At 41.2% G+C, this 21,965-nt stretch overlaps 5 protein-coding genes across 10 annotated transcripts; 3 read left to right on the top strand and 2 right to left on the bottom strand.

Annotated features, from left to right (window-relative positions):
* The first annotated feature begins 197 nt into the window (after positions 1-197).
* Positions 198-1,617, top strand: LOC130699276 (PIH1 domain-containing protein 1-like). The gene is made up of 5 exons (XM_057521608.2): positions 198-388; positions 463-565; positions 632-820; positions 895-1,041; positions 1,115-1,617. The coding sequence occupies exons 1-5, from the start codon at positions 317-319 to the stop codon at positions 1,555-1,557; spliced, it is 954 nt and encodes a 317-aa protein (XP_057377591.1). The 5' UTR covers positions 198-316; the 3' UTR covers positions 1,558-1,617.
* Positions 1,618-5,384: 3,767 nt separating this feature from the next.
* Positions 5,385-14,863, top strand: LOC130699426 (diacylglycerol lipase-alpha-like). Of its 5 annotated transcripts, none has more exons than XM_059496186.1 (14): positions 5,385-5,905; positions 7,926-8,308; positions 8,431-8,532; positions 8,599-8,776; positions 8,902-8,986; positions 9,092-9,226; positions 9,688-9,890; positions 10,143-10,389; positions 10,459-10,536; positions 10,596-10,819; positions 10,877-11,260; positions 11,872-12,034; positions 12,331-12,442; positions 12,588-12,974. In XM_059496186.1, the coding sequence occupies exons 1-13, from the start codon at positions 5,811-5,813 to the stop codon at positions 12,409-12,411; spliced, it is 2,358 nt and encodes a 785-aa protein (XP_059352169.1). In that variant the 5' UTR covers positions 5,385-5,810; the 3' UTR covers positions 12,412-12,442; positions 12,588-12,974. The 5 variants fall into 5 exon arrangements, 3 of the variants coding, with proteins under 3 accessions (XP_059352169.1, XP_059352170.1, XP_057377752.1); XR_009421411.1 differs by having other exon boundaries at positions 5,386-5,905; positions 12,331-12,491; positions 12,591-12,974; XR_009421410.1 differs by having other exon boundaries at positions 5,386-5,905; positions 12,331-12,491.
* Positions 12,583-19,143, bottom strand: LOC130699268 (sorting nexin-25-like). 2 transcript variants are annotated; one of them, XR_009421412.1, is made up of 17 exons: positions 18,630-19,143; positions 18,390-18,556; positions 18,183-18,317; positions 17,929-18,107; positions 17,696-17,870; positions 17,487-17,607; positions 17,213-17,434; positions 17,013-17,144; positions 16,621-16,953; positions 16,384-16,557; positions 16,197-16,296; positions 15,910-16,106; positions 15,691-15,833; positions 15,393-15,626; positions 15,179-15,322; positions 13,335-15,079; positions 12,583-13,259 (listed from the first exon to the last, which is right to left on the bottom strand). XR_009421412.1 is itself a non-coding variant. In XM_057521600.2 (16 exons), exons 1-16 carry the CDS (start codon positions 18,864-18,866, stop codon positions 14,887-14,889), a joined length of 2,886 nt encoding a protein of 961 aa, XP_057377583.1. In that variant the 5' UTR covers positions 18,867-19,143; the 3' UTR covers positions 12,583-14,886. The 2 variants fall into 2 exon arrangements, 1 of the variants encoding a protein (XP_057377583.1); XM_057521600.2 differs by having other exon boundaries at positions 12,583-15,079.
* A 439-nt stretch (positions 19,144-19,582) lies between these two features.
* On the top strand, positions 19,583-21,185 carry LOC130699275 (retinol dehydrogenase 12-like). The gene is made up of 7 exons (XM_057521607.2): positions 19,583-19,846; positions 19,905-20,115; positions 20,181-20,416; positions 20,484-20,649; positions 20,713-20,763; positions 20,837-20,920; positions 20,981-21,185. The coding sequence occupies exons 1-7, from the start codon at positions 19,782-19,784 to the stop codon at positions 21,146-21,148; spliced, it is 981 nt and encodes a 326-aa protein (XP_057377590.1). The 5' UTR covers positions 19,583-19,781; the 3' UTR covers positions 21,149-21,185.
* On the bottom strand, positions 21,166-21,869 carry LOC130699281 (probable N-acetyltransferase san). Its single transcript, XM_057521614.2, has 3 exons — positions 21,701-21,869; positions 21,452-21,638; positions 21,166-21,394 (listed from the first exon to the last, which is right to left on the bottom strand). The coding sequence occupies exons 1-3, from the start codon at positions 21,867-21,869 to the stop codon at positions 21,229-21,231; spliced, it is 522 nt and encodes a 173-aa protein (XP_057377597.1). The 3' UTR covers positions 21,166-21,228.
* Between the last annotated feature and the right edge of the window lie 96 nt (positions 21,870-21,965).

The following is a 21,965-nucleotide window of genomic DNA, read 5'->3' as shown; positions in this document are numbered from 1 at the left end:
TTTCAACAAAAATAACCATTTGATGACCAATTAAAAATTTTAACGAATCAACACTTTAAAAACTAGACTGAATTAAAAAGGTTACTTTTAAAAGCTAATGGTATCGAAGTTTTTGCTTCTTAGCTTGATTATATAACTTTATTTTACAATAAGTTTATAACCAAACCATAGATGGCGAAGCAGGGATTGTTATTATTGTCATGGCAACCTGAGTCCGAATTCCAAAGAAGACAAATCAATTTTTCACTTACCTAAAATTACATCTATACGTCTTGAGTTAGGGATAGCATAAACTGGAACATATATTATTACTGAAATGAGTTCCAAACCATCAGCCACGCGGCTGGAAATCGATGAATCCATTATCCACTCGCAGTTAAAGTTTAACGTAAACGTTACCTTATTCGAAATTCAAATAAAATTTCTAGATCTTATTTAAACACAATGCTTTATTTATTACAGAAAGAGGATGAAGAATTTCAACAGTTACTTAGCGCCGCCATTTCAGAAAGGGATAGTGTACCAGTAGATGATTTCCCTTACAAAACTGTCAAGCCAAAACCAGGTATGTGAAAAAAGATACCATATCATAATTTTATAACTACCTTAAGTATATACTAATTTTATTCAGGATTCTGTGCAAAGACAAAAAACATAATAACATCCCAGAAAATTTTTGTGAATATTTGCCATACCACAATCATCCCGGCTCCAGTTGACATAACAGAATCAGAACTTACTCGAATTTTGGAATCTGATGAACCTTCTACCTTCCGGATTCCAATGAGCCTTGGAGAAGGACATGAAGAAGTAGATAAATGTAAGTTTCTCACTTTGCCTCTTATTCCCAATTTCTAATTAACATTTAATACGGGATTTGAAAATTCTGTTTAGCTGGGCAACCATGTATGGCATATGATGTTGCCATCAACTCCAAATTTTTTGAAAAAGTGGAGGGCAGTTTGCTTTTCCAAACGTTCCTCATCACAATTGCTATGGAGGGTCTCGAGGATAAGTACAGCATGGAACTGGACAAGAACGGTATGATCTTTATAGCTTTTAAGGAAATCTGCTGGTAAGTGAGTTATCAACGATATTTTTCTCGTCACCGTAGGATGGAACATCTTAAAACATCGACGCTGCTTTGGGTCAATGCAATTACACCGCATCGAGCAACGCAACGAAAAACCTTACGTGCAAGAAGTACCGAAAAAATCCCAGTTGAAAGACGTAAACAATTTGAAGTTGATCGAAGAGGTAGACCAGATCATCCCCAAAACTAATACGTCCAAGCAGCTTCAAAATGCGACTCCATGGTACGCATTAGTGGGCACACCGGATGGAATAAAACTAGTGGTTGCCAGGATTCCAGTTTTTCAAAGCGAGATCGGGAATGTATCTTTGTCTGTAGTTTCAAACAATTGCATTTCCGTGAAAGGGGACGATGGGCAGACTATAGCCAATGTCAGTCTCCCTTACTCAGTTGATCCTCAAAAAAGCAAAGCCATCTTTAACAAGACTACCAAAGTTTTGACGGTCCTTCTACCTCTGACATGAACTACCATGAAAGATTTCATTTCCATTCGTGTTGTACGAATAAAAAATAAGTACAACAAATATGTAAAGAGAAATTTTCAAATTCAAATCTGTTTTTTCTTGGAACCAAAGATCAAAGGCAGAGATCTAGAAACCACCACGGCACGTTGTAAAATTAAAGTGTAAGGTCACATATCTAGTCAACAGTTTAATTTAGGAATCCGCACACACATAAATCTTAGCTCAATTAAATTAAAATAAGTACGAATAGATTCCCTTCGACTTAGGGAATCTTTAGGCGTGTTTCAGTTGTCGAGATGGGTGGGTCGCCCTTTGATTTAAACGACCGGATGTGTTCGATAATTTTGCGCAACGGCTTTTTTATGTAATGCCTGTTTGTAGCTATGAAAAAGCTTTGTCCTCTAAAGAACGGTTAAATTAGTTTAGAAAACCGCAAGTAAAAGAAAAATGGAAGTCCTTTTTTGCTGTGGTTAAGCATGACCGAGTTAGGGGGGAAATTTAGTATTTAATCATACTTGCATAATGAAAAACGTGATGAAAAATGTGGAATACTTTATAAGCCTAGAAGTTTGTTACTGCATATAACCTGAGAATAGAAGTTTGACCTGCATGACAGTAAATAGTTTCGTTGAAACTCAGTTTGTAAAGGTCAAACAATTTCAGTCAATCACCGAGCATTTTGCTTGGACGTTATCGACACGTTTTGACGCCATGGCTCTTTGAGGAAAGTTCAAGTATTTCTACCCGCTTATCATGCATGACTAAACAGATAATTGTTTCCTAACAGAAAAAAAAACCTAAACCTCAAAATAATGCATCCTTATACATAAATTCAATTTTCCTCACTTCTCTCAAAAGGCCAACTTGCAAATGGAAAATTAGTTTAAACGAAAAAAGCACCGCGAAATCGTAAAACGGTTGAATAAAAAATAACACGCTGAATTAGAGAGCGGAAAGAGGTAGTTCATAAAGGGCATCCGTGAGGGGGGAGTTGCTGTCGTGACGACGTGTTCCCATTTCCAGTTAGTTTCCATGAGTATCTGTGGCTCGTATACGAAATCCTAGTTTTTCAAATGCACAATATAGAACACGCATGACGAGAAACTTTTCCATAGAATTTATCTCATCATCAGTAGCTGAATACGAAGTTGGTTATATGACGGTTCGACGCCCGATTGTTCCATCATCCGTACACGAATTTACACCATGTACGAAGCGACAGGGACAAAAGGAGGCTACGATGCGGATACGGGCAACGTACAAGTTGGACGATTGCCATGGTTTTTTGGCCCGAAAAAGTCTGTCCATCAACAGGGGGTGATGCCGTCAGCTTTGCCGAACGAAACACATGTCTTTCTTCTTAAGACATTTTAAAGATTTTCTTCTTTGCCAAAGCCTACTTTAACCAACAAAGCTGCTCGTTTGGAAAAAATAATTCCATTTCCGTCGTTGGAGTGATAGACTTATGTCCGGGACACGGCGATGGGGCTTATCTTCATCTCCGGGACCTCCTTGTCGATCAGCACCGCAAGTGGGGCCCAGTTCGATGTTCAAATGTGATGAAATCATTATCTCTGGGTCGACAGCCAAACGAGGTGATAATCGTAATGCATTTAGACGAGATGTTTACCAATCGAATGGTTGAATCGATCCAATATGAAAAAATCCCAAAATTATCGAATGCTATTCCTTTTTCCCGTTCTAAATAAATAGCTTATTGTTGACGTTATAAGCTGAACAACGGAGCTTATTTCGTTCACCGGAAACACACACATAAAGCCATTGATCCTTAAACGATTAAAGATCATGATGTGGTTACAAAGAGAGAAGAAAAAAAAAAAAGGTACCTTAGTAGCATACGTTTGATATACTTAACGATCGATCATCTTTTGTCTTCACTGGCATTGCAGAGACAGCAGCACGACAACAATGCACAATCGGCTCTCGTTCCCGTTCTAATCATATTTCTTCTTCTTTTTATTTGGTTTTTTTTCACAGTGCATTGTTAGCAAAGAATTTACGGAAGGCTCTAGCCAACTTTTGGTTGCAACGATAGGCGGGGCCGCTGATTGAAATTTCCAATTTTCTAGTTCTCTTTTTTTGAAGAAAAACGAATGACTTTTTTTCAAAAATTTTTATTGTTGTCGCCCTCATTCCCACAGTCTTCCTTTCTGCGGCAACAGAGAGCGCCAGATTTCTTTTTTTTTTTAAGCCCCTCTTACAACAGTCTTTTTGTTGTGACTTATGTTTAAAAGTAATGTTCTTGTTTTTGACAAGCAGCAAAGGGCGGGTTGTCTTTTTATGCGGCCCTGTCTGTCAATTATCGCTCGTTTAATCTTAACAGTAGTCACACCCAAAAAAAAAAAACGAAAAGGGAAAGCCAAAAGAAAGAAATCAAACGAATCAAAGTGTCGCAAAGCATTAGCGTTTTCCCATGTCTTATCGATTGATCACGGCACTTGAAATTCGAGTCAACTCGTTAGCCGCCATCCTTAAAGCTTCAACATGTTATTCAATCACCGTCAATGGTATGCACATTACAAAAGGAACTAAATTTTGAAGAGAAAGGCAAGAGCAAAAATCAACAAAGCTCTTTAATAAAAATAGGGTGAGCATTATTTTCAATGGATTCCAAACCACCAAAATCAATACTGTTCTCATTCATTTCAATGACGTGATGAAAATTAATGAATTTTTCTGGTTTCACGGTCGGAAAAATGGTACCCGCCCGGATATGTTAACATTAGAAAACTAGTTTGACAGTCAAGGGAGAAACATGAGTGGCTGTTGTTGGCCGTTATCCTTCTGTCCAACTAGTGCTCAACTCCGAACCTCAACCCGAACACGCTTCTATCCAGGAGCTACTTGATTCGCCAAATCCGGGAATCACGCAGCCACGTACTTTTACAAGAGATTCGTGAGAAGCAAATTGAAATCTAGTGTAGGATCATGGGCATATGTTAACCCCTCAACCTTTAACCATCAACAAAAAAAAAGGTTAAGCAAAAAGAAAACAGTTGAAAATGGATGTGTTTAAATACGTAATAAAATCATTTAATGGTAACGATTGTGTGGTTACGACCTAAAAATAAAAAACAATTTTTTGCCTTGGGTTTAAAAGAAACTCTTCATCTTCTTAAAAATGATTAATAGGCAAAAACATAATGGAGAACCCCACCCTTATTGTAATGGGGGCTCCACGAATCGAACGGCGTTAAAAAGACCTTGATGTCGTTTTCGTTTTAAACTCTGCTTAAATGCGTTACATAAAAATGAAACCATTTTAAAAGTTTCCGCCAAAAGAGAAAGTGTGGCGGATATAATCGTCAGCGCTGACATTATCACCGATGAGCAAAGACCAAGGTGCTCTTTAAAAATATTGTTTACGCTGGATAGGATTATGTCGAGAGCCCTAACATAGTGGTGATCTGCCGTTTGATTTGAAAGAAAGCAAACAAAACAAACTCGGGTAAATAAAGAACTCTTGGCGTGTTGGAGATAGAGGCAGGATAGCGATCGTGCAAAGTCCTCGGCTTCGTGTGTGCGCGCGCACAATTCCATCAGCCCGATGATATAATGATCTACATGCGGGGTAGAAACGCCAAACACTGGCGCGCTCTGACGGGTCTGTGCTGCAATCCGTTGGCAATACCGCACATGCGTGAACGTCGGCAGCTTATTTCTCCCCTCTAGACTGACTTCGGTTCACTCCAATGGAGATCTCACGCATAAAAGGAGGAGACGATAGGGATTCGTTCGGTTGACTAACAGAAAAAAACAGAGAAAGGGAGAGAGAGAGAGAGGAGGTAGAAAAAGAAGAAGAGGTGGTCGTAGCTAGAGGCGAGAGGGGATAAAGGCCAAAAGTGAACGACGTTATATTCCGGCGACGCCGGCGTCTGCCCGCTAGAACAGTCCCGATCCGCGCTAGCGGATGAACGCGGGATTACGAACGGCCGCGTCTCAATAGACAAGAATCGGCATAAAACTAGCCGTGTTCCTCCGAACAAAATTTCGTTGCGGATGTCTTGTGTTTGTGCGTCAAGTGATCCGTGTTTTCTTCTCTCATCGCCAGATGAGATCCAGCGTGACGCCTGCGGCCATTCATCATCAACTCAAGTTCATCACAGTGGAAGCTAAAAATACAACAACATAATAGTATACGGAAATTTCTTCCCAGTTGTTGGCCAACATCCACCGTCGCTAAAAGTTTAAACGAAAGGCAGCGCTTGTACAGTAACTTATCTCATTCATTCATGCCGGGCATTATCGTCTTCCAGCGGAGATGGGGCGTCGGCAGCGACGATCTCGTCGTACCGGGAATTTCGCTGACTCTTCTCCACGCTATCTGGTACGTTTCGCTTTTATCCTAGGTCGTTTAACGTTGCGCTACTCGAGTTGTTTTTCTTGACGAAAATAGCCCGGGTTTTGCGAAGCAGGAAAACAAATGGATTAGATAAACTCATCAATCTGCTTGTACTTTGTGGTAATATGGCGCTTGACAATGTGATGTCACCAAATTCCGTCGAAAATAATTAAAATATAATAAATAACAAGCAACGTGTAAACAGCTTTGCACTTGTTTGACCTGCCTCCCGTTCTTTCGCTTCTCTCTTCTTGAACTAGACAGCGTGAGTGGTGGCTTTCCCGCACCGACCCTTGTCTACTTTGGTTTCACACATGTCCATTTCAATTTTTGTTTTTCTTGAAAAGAAAAATCGCTTTTCGCGAGCGTAAAGCAAACAAACGCAGCACGGGCAATACTGTCTACATCTAACACAAACAGAACATCCGCATTCAGCACCCTCTTACATCCTCTTGATTTTTTTTTTCTTTAAAAATATTTCTTAGTCCCAACCCAGAAAGCTGTTTGAGCAAAGAATACGCACATAAAAAAAAGGGGATCAAGTACCATTTCCAAGCGAGGATTTGTCAAAAGAAAAAGATCTGAGAATAGACAGAGCGGAACTGTTGGTTGCGTCTGATTACTCGCATTCCAATTCAATATGCACAAAAACAAACAGCAAAGAGATAAAACGATTCCTTCTATTATTGGATATCGCCTTTTCCGGTAAATTGATTACGTGAGGAGAAAAGGGGACAAAAAAAGAACCTTAGCCGAATACAATCCCGCCTTATTCTTATGTAACTTCCTCCTTTTTCTAAATACATGGCTACTCGATTGTCGACACGTTGCTTCTTCGCCAACGAAGAAACATGCCAATTTTTTTCCCCTGTTGATTGAATTATACGCTACATTTTATACGGATGTTGTTTTTGCTGCTCAGCAGGATCGTTTTTTTTTTCCCTCTTTCTTTTTATTCTTCTCCTTCCCTTCCCATCGTTCTCTTTTTTTCCCGTACATGTGCGTCTGGACTTGCGGCGCCGAAAGCTCCCCGCTGCCGCGATCAATAAAACGCGCCGAGTGAAGATACAGATAAGAGTAGCGGCACAGGGCGTAGCCTCATCATACAGTCAGTAGGACACCCGTAGGTCCCCGATGTGTTTATACAAGGGCAGACACAAAAAACAGAGAAGCAGTCGCATAGAAAGAAGAGTGTGAGAAGCACAATAGAGACGCTATAAGGTGGATGGCTATATATCGACGCTGCAATATGGATCACGTTGAAACAGACTGAACTGATAGTAATTAATTTTGAAAAAAAAAAAATAATTGCAGATTGCGTCGCATAGCATCCCCCGGATTGGTTGGGCTTTTGTTTTCGTGAATTGATAGTAGACAATCTTATGTGCAGAAGTATACTTGTTATAAAAACATTCCTCATCTTTTGGACTATTAACAAAAGGATAGCGGAGAAAGGAAAGAAAGTTACTTTCTTTGAGGAAAGAGTCTCAATAATGGAGGACTTTTTCTAAGACGGCATTAACCTGCATTGTGCGCTGCATCTTCAAAACTTTTGCCTTGTCAATTTTGCTATGATAAAAAAAACTAATGGTCGACTTGTATACGCAGAAATTGCAATAAAATGGCGCCTTAAAAACTCAACATCAGGAAACGGAAGTTGAAAAATTTTAACGAAAAAATGTTACATAGATACGGAAAAATATGTGTGATACCACAGAATGCGGTGAACGAAGTTAGCTCGTACTCCGGGAGCGTGTAATGTAAACGGTCTCGGGCGCTCGTGTATAAGAGACGCTCCCAAGTTTCAACGAGCCCTCGTAAATAGGTTGGAAAAAAAAGTCCCTCCTTCCCATTAAGCGAAAATATTTTCATTCCACCAACTTATTCTTAGATACCCGTCTGACATTTTGGGTTTTAAAATATCTCCTCACACAAGGTGCTCGAGGCTTAAGTGAACGTAGGAAAAAAAGATGATGCAATGATTTTGTTTTCGATTTGTTGGCAGGTTGATTGTAGTTGCAGTCACGCTGGGACTTGACAACGAATCGGGCAACAACGGAAGCATAAACGGCACAATTGTTAGGCCACTCACGAACGAGACAGATCTTCTGTCACTGCCCAACGAGACGCATGACATTCAATGGTCTTCGGAGACGATCAGCGGCGACGGCGATGATGAACAAGTCGCCGTTGTCGCTGAATTACACGCACTCCAAAACGAAAACGACGCCTGCGAAAGTGTTCTGCGGCTCTTGCTCATCATCAAAACTGCTCTTTTGGGCGTGTCGCTATTGCTGGAAATCTTCATGGCGTGGCTAGCTCTGCGCGGTACCATGTGGGACGTCCATCCTCGACGCTTTATGGAGTACGTGCTCTACAGTCGACTACGTACGAAACAAACTAACTTTTTTGTCCTAATTTAAAATCGAATTTAAAAAAACACGGCCGAACTTTATCCTGATCTATGATTTCTATCATTCTATCGTCGATTTTGAATTCGATGAACGCAGTTGTTTTAGTAGCTGAAATAGTCTGGTCGTCGTTCAGCATCGTCTGGCTCCACGGTTCATACATCGCGTGTCCAGCAGGCATGGACAAAGAAGTTCTCTTAGGTATTAAAAAAAAAACCTCGAAACCAACAGGAACTTAAAGCAACGACACGGCATTTGCGTTTATAGGCTCGGTCATTTGTGACTTGTGCGTGGCCCTCAGTGTCCTCATCACCATTTGGTGCACGTTCGACCGGGCAGGCCGCTCTTGGGTCAAGATGACGCGTTTCCAGCGGAGTATGAAAGAAGGCGAAACCAAATACCACTACAAACGCTCGGGAAATCACAGACCCAACTGGAGGCAGAGGTATGTATCTATCTATACAATTATTGCCCGTTTGTTTTGTGTCCACCTCAAAAACCGCTACACTTTATTTCATTAACTTTAATCAATCGCCGTTACGCTCCAATAAACAAAGCCTGTATCTATAGGAAAGTGATGAGGACGTATCAGGATACGTGGAATCATCGATGCAAGATCCTCTTTTGCTGCATGGGCCGCTCCGATCAATACAAGGTCCGTCTTGTTGTACATACTTCCGTCCGGCAGTAGTTTGGTTTAGAACTCATCGTCTTTCACTTTAGGATCTTATAACTTTTCTTTGTCTCTCAATCGATTAAGGATTCCTTTTCGGAAATTGCTCGCCTGTTGACGGACTTCTTCCGCGATTTGGATCTCGTGCCGACGGACATTGTGGCCGGCCTCGTTCTGCTCAGGAAACAACAAAAGAAATTACAGGAAACGCTAGTCACTCAGGTAAAAAAAAAAATCAGCAACTGGCACTTGATCACTCTACGAAAATACTGAAACAATGGTTTAGAAAAAAACATGGACGACGTTCACGTTGTGCACCCTTCCTCCTACACCCGCACAAAAAATTTGAAAAAGGTCGTCAATAACCTTAGGCTACTTTAAACGCCCCTTTTAAACACATAATTTAGAGTCAGGGAATGCTTCCTTACAGGTAATAAAGTGGATAATTAACTACCAAAAAAATTCATCAAAAAAAACAAAAATTCTGCATACTTGGAACAGTTGTTCAGTGGGGAATCCACAGTTGCTGCCGTATCATTTGAAACATTTTTTAATTATCAGTTCCAATTAGGCTAGACGAGCGTATTCCATTTATACATGTCTGTCGTCATCATAATGAACCAACATTATGTCTTTCATTAAAGTTAACATTTTTTTTTTCGCTTGTAATTACCACAAACCAGGACCAAAACGACATTTACGAGTTCTTGTCGGGAGTGGCTGTCACTTCCAGGACACGATTCCTTTCCCTACACGAACCCGATCAACTAGAAGCCTTTCAATTGACGGCCCATTACATGAAATTCGCCCTGGCCGCCTACGGATGGCCCATGTATCTCCTCGGACACTCCAAGACGGGCCTGTGCCGCCTCGTGTCTCACATCAGGTAAAATACTCAAAGACATTTCGGAAGTTCCTGCAGTTCAATAGAAACCATACACTGGCTAGACACAAGAGAACTATACGTGATTGCAAATCCAACTAGTACATACCAGTAATGGGATTGACATACAAGCATGTACCAAATCCAATAACGCGTTCTAAACTTTTCCACTTCAAACACAAAGAAAAAACAGTTTATCTCCGCCAGAATTGGATTAGATTTGATTGCATAACATATTTCTTCTTACGCGTAAAGATGTTGTTGTCGCTGCGGGGGCGGTTCACAAGCGTCTTCCGATGGTAGCGAATTGTTACCTGTCGTTGTCGGCGACACGTGCAGCGGATGTCACCTGGCCGCTTTGAAACAGTCGATCGGCCACGTCGATTACGAGGTCATTTTTGCTTCGTTCCACGTCGATGTGGCAGAAACGCCTTTCTTTGTTGCCATCGATTACGACCACCAGAGCGTCGTGATCAGCATTCGAGGGACCATCAGCATGAAGGTATTTGACACGTCCAAATCGATAATCATGTCATTAAAAAAATCCTTTCCCGTAATAAAAACGTGACAGGACGTGATAACGGACCTTCACGCCGAAGCAGAGCCTATTCCTCTTCAGTTAACACGAGATGATTGGTTTGGCCACAAGGTACCAGTTGAAATATTCTTCCTTGGTAGAAATGATTGACGACTCCTTTTATTTAACAGGGTATGGTGCAGACAGCTTCTTACATTCGCAACAAGTTGGAGAAGGAGAATCTACTGGGACAGGCATTTGCTCACAATCCGGAGAGGGGAACTCCCGATTTCCGTCTCGTTCTAGTCGGGCACTCTCTCGGCGCTGGCACGGCAGCTATTTTGGCTCTGCTCCTCCGCCACGAGTACCCGCACGTTCACTGTTATGCCTACTCGCCACCTGGAGGACTATTAAGGTGAAATTGAAAAAAAAATAGATGCGATGTTCTTTTTCATGCCAATGGATTTCACAGTTTACCTGCCGCTGAGTTCACGAAAGAGTTCGTGACATCCATAGTCGTTGGCAAAGATGTGGTGCCTCGATTGGGTCTCCATCAGTTAGAAACGTTGAGATCGAGTCTCATGACAGCCATCAACAAGAGCACCGATCCAAAATGGAAGATCTTGGCTTCTAGCATGCTTTGCTGCGGCCAACGCAAAGACACCGCCTCCAAAATGACAAATAGTCCCGTCGTGTCCATCGAAGAAGGGGCTGGATCCAAAGATGTGCCTTCTACTGTAGGCGTCCTAACCAAACATCCATCCGATACCAACATCTCACTGTCAACTCATCAGCCACTCTATCCGCCCGGTCGTATCATTCACATCGTTAGGCAACATCCAAAATCATCCGATAGGCAAGTTGAATTATTTCCTGTAACTTTTTTTTTTTTGCTACTCACCATGATGTCCGTTTAAGCGTGAATTACAGCCGTCAAGGGCTACGTCCCTTATTATCACGTTCCAATTTTGGCAGCGTGATATACCATTCCATTTTTCTTTCTTGTATATACGTCCATTGAAGCCTAAGGTGAAAATTATGGGATTAATTTTGGATACAACTCAAAAATAGAAATTTCATTACGTTTCGAAGAGTCCATTTTTGACTGGGCGAAGAGCAAGATGCTGGATTATCCTCAAGTGCTTCAATAAAAAGAGCAAACGGCAGTAGAAGAAGTTGTTTGTCACGCCAAGTTTTTACTGGGGAGGGGTTTTCGCTATTTATAGAACCGGCAGTTTATTTGATTATACCGGCTGTGCCCAACATGAAGCCGAGAGTTCTCGCCTTAAACTAACTTGCTCCATCAATTCGGCAGGGCACCTTTATCTATCGATTTTACGGCCAAACTGTGGCTCGCCTTGACTAATTTGTTTGTTTTCTGCTTGTGTGTGTGCCTATGTTGTTTGTTTTTTTCTATTTTTTCGGGTCGGGCGTGGCTGGGCGTTACCGGGTCCAACATACCGACAGATCGGATCGAAGCTCTAGCTGTCCTACAACGACCAAAGATCTTCAGCCCGATCCAATCTACCAGGCCCTGTGGGCCGACACTATCGATTTCAACGAGGTGCTCATCTCTCCAGTCATGGTCCACGATCACATGCCCGACACGGTCCTCCGCGCCATCAACAAGGTATGTATGACTTGCATACGAAAACATGAAAAGGGAAAGGCTTCAGGCCAATCTGGCCATTTTCGCTTCACATTTTTAGATTTTTGTCTTTTTCATTTTGCTTCTTTGGTTAGTGGAAAATGTTCAATATTTTTCTTTTTTATCCTGATATGTGTCCGTTTCATTTTTGGTATGGGAATTTGTGTGACTTGTTGCGTGCTAGCAAAGTGCATGCATTTTTCTATTTTGATTTTGACAATGTGCTGTGTAGCCTACACAACAAAAAATCCTCTGTTGTTGTTGGTGGTTCCACTTAGGTGCTGAGGCACGAGAAGCAGCTGGCCGAGTATCAGAGGCAAATCGTCTCCCGCGCGCCTTGTTCAACCACCAACGTGTAGAGCGAGACGCCGGCTATATCGGACAACCGTAGTAGGTCCCCCATCTCCCTTTTTTTTCCATGCACCGCCCGTCTTTCACGGTTTCAATCATTTTCTGTTGATAGATTTTCATTTGTTTTTTTCTTATTATTTTCATTTTTGTTTATTTTTTTTTTTCGTTCCATTGCTTGATTCAGTAGAGGACAATGCGTCTTTCAGTTTCTCGATTCCTATTTTTTTATTTGGGATTGTTTTCATTTCGGCGGATGGCAACTTGTTATGATGTTCGAGATTCAGCAGTCCTTTATGCCTCGACAAGTGAAGAGATCACAGTCCAGATCCCGCCCATCCAGGTTCTCTCGTGTCACGGGCCGTCCAAACCTCAACGAGTCACGTCGGAACCTCTGTTGAAGGATGACCAGGCGGATTATCAACCCGGCCTGATCGTTGATGGTTCCCTCCTGATGGCAGCCAGCATTACTCCTTCGCCAATCATGGTGGCCGGCCAGCGTTCTTTTTTGGAAAACAATAGCTTGACATCGATTGACCGCAGTCCAACGATTGGCCAACGATCTCCCGACGCCGCCAAAGAAACGCCTTACTCCAGTAGCGTTCCAGCCCATTCCTGTTACATGTTGCAGCAGCCGTCTTGGCTCAATCCTCAAGTCCGTCGGGCCACGACGAGCAACTTGCCCGCTATGTCGGCATCCGCCGGATGGAATTTTAATCCGCTTCAGCACTACCCAGCTGATGGCGAGGATCTCTCAGATTGCAGTAATCGATTATCGGCGCCCATTGCTACTCCCGAAACGCTGTCGGGCGGCTCCAATAGCTCCGTTTCCAGCCTGGCCAAACGGGCGCACAAATTCCTGCGTAGAGATGCATCCGTCAGTAAAAAAAAGGAATTACCCAAACAGTACAGCGGCAGTAGTTCAAGCGTGTACGAAATGACTGAATCGAGCAGCGTCTATTGCGCGTCTCCGATGAGTAGCGCAAAGACGACCACCGGCCAGACGCGGGCCAGCAGAGCCCAGTTGAAGCGCGAAATTATGCGACTGTATCAGAGGGCCGCAGCTGACGTGGACAAGATCGAACAGGCGCCTTCATCAGACCAGCCTACCAGTTCCACCAGCAGTCACTCACGATCGGCAAGCAGTTCTAGTCAATCACCACCTTCGCGATTGTTCCCTGTGCTCGAACCAACTTCGCCCGTCTTCGGTTGTCGTAATGGAAGCAATTCAGACGATCACAGCGGATACGCTCTCAGTCCCGTAGCGTCACGTCCTGCCACCGCTAATGGCGTTACAGAGAGCAGGCTGTCTCCTTCGAGTAGACCCAATTTACCTCCTTGTAACACGTCATTCTAACGAGGAAGAAAAAATTATTATAAACTGCGGGTAGCCAAAAAAAAAAAAAAAATATTGCTCCAGGTACAAAAAGAAAGGGAATTTTCAATTTTCTCCAATAGGCAAAAATGGGTTTCAGCGAAGAGAATTCGGATTGAATGTCTCGTGTTTACGCAGCTGTTAAGATGAAAAAAAAGGATATTAAATAAGAGGGATCGTGGGGAAACGGAGCTTGAACGGAAAAGGGATTGCAGAAGCATGACACTTCCAATCCCTTTTGCCCAACGCCGCGAGAAAATTGAGTTTCGATCGCTTTGCAAGGATGTCAGCATGGCTCGATGGAACCAGACCAGTGGAGCTGCACTTCTCAGGAGCTAACATTGACACATTCCCTGCCATCTCCTTCTTCATTCTCTTCTAGCGTCTTATTTAATTTGCCGTAGTCGTGGAGATCGTTAAGTTGGGGGCCCGATAATCCAAAGGTTTTTTTTCGACACGAATGTGTTCTCGTCTTACTGTCATCAACTGTTTTCAGTTGACATTTTATCTCTCCGACTTACTCGTTGTTTCATCACCGTGTTCTACCGTTCCAATGCCAATCTTCGTCCTTTTTCAACTGCCGAACAACTGTTCCGCTGTGGACAAATTGATGGAATCATCCTTTTGCAGCTGCTTTTTTTTCTTTTGAGTTCCAGTTTGAAAATTTCTTTGTTTCCTGTATTGCACAGACATGTAGACACAATTTGAACACCCACGACAGAAACAAACACACCCATAATACACGGTAACATTTAGTATATCCGTTTTTGTGTTTTTTTAGTTGATAATTCTAAACAATTAGGCCTATTTTGTCTAATACTACTATATTTTTGTATACGAATGTGCCATTCTTTTACCGAAGCGTATAAATTTATATACTATACATGGGAGGTCATGTGGAAGATAGGGAATCAATGGAATTATTTTTGTTGGAAATTCTACTTATTTTCGGAATGCTTCTTAAACTATGTTGCGTTTCGCCAGTATTGGTCTTATACTTTTATCATTTTTAAAAATACATAATTCGTGTAAAGTGACTGTAGATTTGTGTGTGTGAATGTTAATAAATCATCCGCGATAGGAGATTACCTCATTTTAGACGACGGTCCTTTCAGAGATTCGACAACTCGGGGAATCCATCTTTCAGTATCACTTCCAGGAGATCGTAGAAGAGTTGCTTGTTGAGACGCTCGTCTTGAAGTGCGTCCAAGACTTTGAGCGTCCCTCGTTTCGCATTCTTGTGGCCTAGCAATTGATTCAAGACGTCCGGAATATTCGCCAGAAGCAAATCCCGAGCTTCCAGCCTAGCCGAATGTTATCACATTAGGAAACAGGAGAAATTGGGATTTTGGGCACGTCTCTCTATGGATCGATCGATGCAGTAAACGTTAGTCTTCACTTACTTGGTTCTCCTTTTTTCTTCGGTAGTTCGCGGAGGTGCGGGAGGGACTAAGGTCCCATCTGGCCACCATGTTTTGACTAGCAACTGCACATAACCAAGCACGGCTTGATCGGTAAAAAGACTAGCAATTACATCCCGAAGTTGCCTGAAAATATCGGAGAATTATAGCTTACAACAAAACATTTAAACTTGACATGAAAAACGATATTTAATACCGATTAATTGTGCGTCCGTAAGTGATCTGAACAAACGTGACCAAAGTACGGCGTAGCCATCCGAACACGCCACGAAGTTCAAACACTTCACTAATCAGATGATAAATTGGTTCGGCAATGCCATCACGAGTATCGTCGGCAGATGCCGACTGAAAAAGCGAGTCGGTTTCATCTGCCGGTGGGTTGTTATCGTGCTGTTGTTCGGTATCGTCGTCACTTTCTCTAGGAGTGTCTCTGTGGGCGTACAATGCATTCTTAAAAGCAATCTGCCTCATCTCACCCATTCAGCTATTTTTACCCTTTAAATAGCGTGGCGAGAGAAAAACGGTTCGATTTCTTGGGTGCGTCAACTACTAATGCCTGACGTAGGCAAACCGGAGTATTGTGCAGAAACGTAAAGAGAGCTTCGCTTTTGTTGAGGCGATCATCAGCCATAACCGTCTATATGGAATTTGTAAAATGTTTTAAGTCAGGCATTCAAACCAAAGTTATAAAAAAAAGAAAGAAGTGGACTTACGTCGAGGAAACTCTGGAGTTTATCTTGAGCCCGCTCCAAATAAGCCCTGTCGTTGAGCTTGCCAAAAAGTGATTTCCCCGAAACGGCAGGCAGTTGGGAAGACTTGAGCCACGGACATGTAAGGCTCAGTTTACTGTGAAGGGCGTAGAATTCTGCCACCTGGCGCCAAACAGTCCACGACATGGCCACTCTTTTTCCTGTGCCAAAAACAATAAACAAAACAAACCGTTCTAGCCAATGTCTACACAAATGGAGCTATGACGTTTCTAGAGGAAACCGTGACTCACTCGACACCGATCCGTTGTTGGATGCTACAGCGATCATCGCAGCTTCATCCTCCAGATGCAATTCGATTGGAAAACGGACATTTTCTTTCTCATCAGGATTCTAAAACAAGATAAAAAATTCAGCGTAGCGAGGGAGTTCTTTCAGACTTTGTTACTCCACTAGTCGGAGGGTATTTTTAAATCTCACCTGTGGTGGCATTCCTACAATGGCTTTCCATTGTCCCATATGAGCTGCCCAGGATTCCGCTTGATTCAACCAGTTTTCGACTTCTCTTCGCTCTGTCTGTAGTGATTCTACTTCTTTTTCCAAAGCAGCTACCAATGAGCTATCTGGTGCAACACCTCGCAAGCTACTCATTGCCTGTTGGTTGCCCAAAATGTTTTATCTAGCACAAAGGGGCAAACTGAAAGCAGCAATGGATACCTGAAGTTTGATAGCCAGACGCGCGTCAACTTGTTCCATTCGGCTTTTGGCTAATTGCGTCTGCTCACTCCATTCGATGACGCCAGCAGTGTCGTCAGGCTCAGAGTCGGCTATCCATGGCTCTCTCCAAGAAAAGTGGCGCTCTTTCAATGGATCCGTGGCAGAATCTGTTTCGCAACCCTGTTGGCGACCCGTCATCTGACATGTAAGAACTACTAAGAAAGAAGGATAATGACGCTCTTCGAGCACTTTCCAAACTTGGTCTTGAGCTTGGAAAAAAGCTTCTGGCCCCTTATCCCCAGTAATGAAGCCTTCCATCCCTTTGATCAAACTCTGGAATGCAAATCAAGGTTGTGATTAAGTGAAGAATTAAATGAAGTATACACGCCTACTTTTTCTAGCTTGATGATTTGATTGCTCCCACTGAAATACGTGTAGAACATTTGAGCTGCAGATGTAAGAGCTGCTTTGCGATCCAGCCGTCGTAATTCCTGAGTGGCCAGCCAAAATTTTAGAAGACCAACCTGCAAGATTTTTTTGTAATTTGATTAAGAAAAACTACCAACGTTAAAAAATCACTAGGAATACAAACTTGAGTTTCCCCTTGTTGAATCAGATAGAGTTCGAGCTGTCGGCGAAGATTATTGTTACGCATAACGGTCTTAAAGGAGGGCACCATTTCATCACCATAACTAGAAGTTGACGTGGAAGACCGAGAAAAATCGCTCATCGGTGCGCCTAAAACGCGTAGTCTTCTTTCGCATTGTAGCTTTGCGTACGTAAGTTGTTTGATGTAGCGTTTTAAATTCCGAGCCTTGAAGAAAAGATTATAATAACGTAAAGAGGAAACCGCATTTGCTTATTACTTGTAAAAGATCTAGTTTGCTTGATCCTAACAACAAGGACTCCTGATCAGACTCTGCTCCCTTTGTTCGACGCATCGACCCAATAGTAGTTGCTTGTGCGATTTCCGTTGCGATGTTGTATCTTCAGGATGAAACCAAGCCAATTATCATACGTGTCTTCAAAAGTAACAACGGTATGTATTAAAAAAAGGGAATGGTCCTTAATTTACCTGATTTGGCGTAGTTCCTCCAAATCATCGCAATCTTCAATCAGAGAAACAAAGTCTTCGTAACTAGCTGCGTAAGCGTAATCTTTTTTCATCATTTGACGTCGATGAAGATTCAGGATCAGTTGTTGGTTGATTGTATCCGGATCACACAAGGAATCGATACCAGGTTGCAAAACTAAAGAATAATTTCCGTTTGATTTCGTTTGGAACATAATGTATGAGGCATCACTAACCTTGGCAAGCAAGCAGTTCTCCCAATGCATGGCGTAGCAAGAAACAATCAACATATGATCGTGGGAACAGATTGACTATCATAACATCTGCCAATTTTCGAAGCAATTCCAACTCTGACTGGGGCGTTCGCAGAAACGATGAGATGTTAAATGATATCATTTTGTCTCTCAGATTTTCTCTAAAATGTGTTCATATGGATAATGTTGAACGCATTTAAAATCAAAAAGTTTTAAGTCTTTTTTGACAAAATTACGGATTTGATTGAGCGAGGCGTATTTTTTCAAGATGCCGCGTGACTCGAACAACAACGTCTTGAGTGATAAATTGTACTGGATCAATGTTGCTAATTTTGCAATAAAATTTATGTAGGGCTTCCCATGCATCATTCCTTAGATGATTTTTAAAACGTAAAATTTATGGCATTATATACATATGATTGGCGGCAAGATGTAAAACATACTTCATAGATGCTGTGGGGAGAGTGATATCTTTGAGAATTGACTCTAACAAATCTCGGAAAATTAAATCCATTAAGTTTTGCAATGTTGTACTGACACTTCTGTTCATGATTATTGGTGGATTATCAGAAAGACTATGTTTGGTTGTTTGCAACGTTGTTGCCATTTCCTAAAAATATATATATAAAAAAAATAAAATAAAATGTTATCTTGATCAAAAGGATGGAAAAAAAATAGATTACTTTGATGTTTTCTTGAAATTTTCTAATTTCTTTTGGACTATCACTTGAGCTAGTAGTAGAGTGGCTGGGTGAAACCATGATCACAATCGAAAATACAGAGATCATACCAATGAAAGATGTGGCTATAGAAGCAGTAAAGAATACAAACATAGCAAAACTACTAGCAAAGATTCCTACTATGGCAGTAGCAACCATAATTAAGCCCCCCCAAATAGTAAAAATCTGAACCTCCAACATGTCTATGGTGGGGTTTGTTTGCAAATTAAACCTAACTTAAAGAAAATAGACTTTGGGACATTTCCAGGTATTTCATGATGAATCACAAAACATCAGCAGTCAACAGGTTACTCTGGCCTGCATCCTTCAACGCCAGCTATGCTTTATGTCATCTTGAACGAAAATGAATGACCAAAGACAGGAAAAAAAACGATAATAAAAAATCTTTCTTAAATCCATAGGTACCCTAACTTAATGAAACGGAATATTGGTAACATTAGGCGCCTAAAAATGGTGTTACAATTCGATAACCACACAGCAGGAGATGACCAACAACACGATCATGTTGGAAATAGACTAATAGATCTAACAAGCAATAACAAAACTGGGAAGACCTTCGAAGGATTGGAAGCAGACATGTTGTTGTTTTAAGTGTGTTGTTTCACGTGCTGTTCCCTCGTGTCCGGCGTCAAAAACACAAAATATACACCCCTGTGTAAGGTTAATGGAAATTTCTATGGTATGTGGTGTGCAACTAAAAAAAGCACTATATTACTCATATTTTTTTTAAACTACCTAGGCTTTTAACATACCTAAAGTTTGTTTACTTTTCCCAATTCGGAAATTCAATGCATAGTACAGTGTTTTGCAGTTTCACCTGGTGGCGCCCAGATATCTAAGACTATCTAAACAAGTGTTCCCGAAGGCCTAGCAGACAACAACAACACAGTTGAATAAACTTAACACAATGACAGAAATGTTCTAAAAAAACTAGTTCAACAAGAAACGTACGGTAGTGTAACGGTAGACTGGAATTCTGACAGTGACAGCTCAGGTCCCTTATTGGACCTTTTTTCGCTTTTTATTAAGTTATAGTTTTAGTAATTTTAACAGATATTTGCGCGAAAGAGCGCAAAAGGCTGTGTTCTATTTATTATGGGAATTTTAAGTACCAGTCTAGGAATTGGAGCTACGTGTGGAGGTTTATATGCACTACGACGGTAAAAAATTTGACATGATATGAATAAATTTCTATTTGTAAGTACTGTTTTTTGTTAGATGGAGAGAAAATCAATGGGAATCATGTAAAACAAATCGAAGACTTGATGGCCAAGTGGCCGTCATAACAGGTGCCACTTCAGGATTAGGGAAAGTTTTGGCTGAAGATCTAGTAAATAGAGGAGCAGTTGTTGTATTAGCTTGTCGTAATACTACAGCAGCCAAGGAAGTGGCTGCCGAGATAAAACAACAATGTCCTGGAGCTCTACTTGTTGGTTACCACAATTACGGCTAATTCACAAATTTATGTTACTACTAGTAATTCTCAATATTCAGGATGTTGTAGAACTGGATCTGAGCTCACTTGAGTCTGTTAGGAAGTGTGCAAATATTCTTCTTGAAAGATATACTCAAATCAACATTCTTGTTTGTAATGCTGGTGTGTCTATCCCTCCAAAAATGGGGATTAAAACTGTTGAAGGCTATGAAATTAACTTTGGAGTGAACCATCTTGGTCACTTCCTATTAACGAATCTATTGGTGGACAGGTTAATAGCTTCAGCTCCAAGCAGGTAATTTTATAAATAAAGATATTTTTTTATTTACCTAAGGTTCCCTGAATTTATAAAATTTTCACAGGATCGTGATTGTATCATCAAAGTTACACGAACAAGGATCAATGGATTGGGAAGGTTTTGAGGGTACTAAAGAGTTTGAAGGAGGAAAACGGGGTCCTAATGCTGCCTATTGCAGCTCAAAATTAGCCAACGTGTACTTCGGAATAAAGCTCGCTGAGAAACTTGAAGTATCTATCCTTATTAAAATTGTACGGAAATTCTAGTTACCCTTTAGTTCGTTTAAATTTCAGAATCGAGGAGTGAATGTATACACAGTGTGCCCAGGCTGGAATTACACTAAGGTATTAATTCCATAAAATGAAATTTTACGATAACATAGTGGTACACTTAAAATTTTCTCCTTCCACGTTACAGCTTTTTCGCTATTCCTCTGTTCCATTTTATTCGTGGATTGCCATCATACCGATTGCGTTTTGGTTTATGAAACCTGCAAGGATTGTAAGTACCAATACCACCAATAAATAAATTGTTAGGTAACACGAACCATTCTTACTTAAGGGAGTTCAAACTCTTATACACTGCGCAGTATCCGAAGATACGGAGAATGAAACGGGACTTTTCTATCGTGACTGTAAGGTTTATCAAACTCAAGCTAACTTAAAGCCCAAGGCGATTAATGAACTATGGGAGCTAAGCTGTAAATTATGTAAAGTCGAATGGTATTAACGCTCAGTTCAATACACTTATTAGTAATGTGACATAATCGTTTCTGTATTATCAATTACCTCCACTTGACCTCATCAGATTCATTTGTCTGAATCACTCACATTTCTTTGTGGCCTTAAAAGTTTCATCAGTACATGAGCATCAGCTGGCTCAATTCTTTTGTAATATTGTTCTTTCGTTTCAACAATTTCAAATCCAAACTTCTTATAAAAGTCAATAGCACTTTGGTTATTGACTTGTACGTGGCTGGAAAAAAAATAACTTTTTAACAGACCATTATTTTCAAAATATAAACATAATTACAGGAAAATGCTATGGAAATCTCCATCCTTTTCCACATAATTTAAAACATGTTCCAACATTTTTGCACCAATTCCCCTCTTCCTGTATGGGGCTAGGCATCCTAGTGTCATAATGTATAATCTCCTTGAACCATCTAGAACATCAATCCTACAGCATACGGCTCCCACCACAATGTCGTTATAGTATGCTATTCAATTGATTTCGTAAGAATGAAACAAAAGTTGAAGCTTGCAATCAAACATTTTTTACCTAATTTCGCTAGTTCTCCAGCTTCTAAGATGTCTTTGTAAAACTTATCGTTGTAGGAAACAGGAAATACCACTTGGTTCAAGCGTTTCAATTGTTGCAGGTTGTGAGGTGTTACATCTCCTAATTCTATCGTGGCCCTGTAACAAGATAATCCTAATGTAATCGTCATCCGAAAGTGTTTGAAAATAAGATTTCTAAGAACAGTCGCGTGATTAATAAACGGACTTATGGTTAACACCAATTGATTCTATGTGAAAATTATGTG

This window comes from Daphnia carinata, chromosome 7 (genome assembly GCF_022539665.2).
Source record: "Daphnia carinata strain CSIRO-1 chromosome 7, CSIRO_AGI_Dcar_HiC_V3, whole genome shotgun sequence".
In the NCBI taxonomy this organism is placed as follows: Eukaryota; Metazoa; Arthropoda; class Branchiopoda; order Diplostraca; family Daphniidae; genus Daphnia; species Daphnia carinata.
Note: the sequence above shows the minus strand (reverse complement) of the source record. Positions and strands in the feature narration are given on the sequence as shown.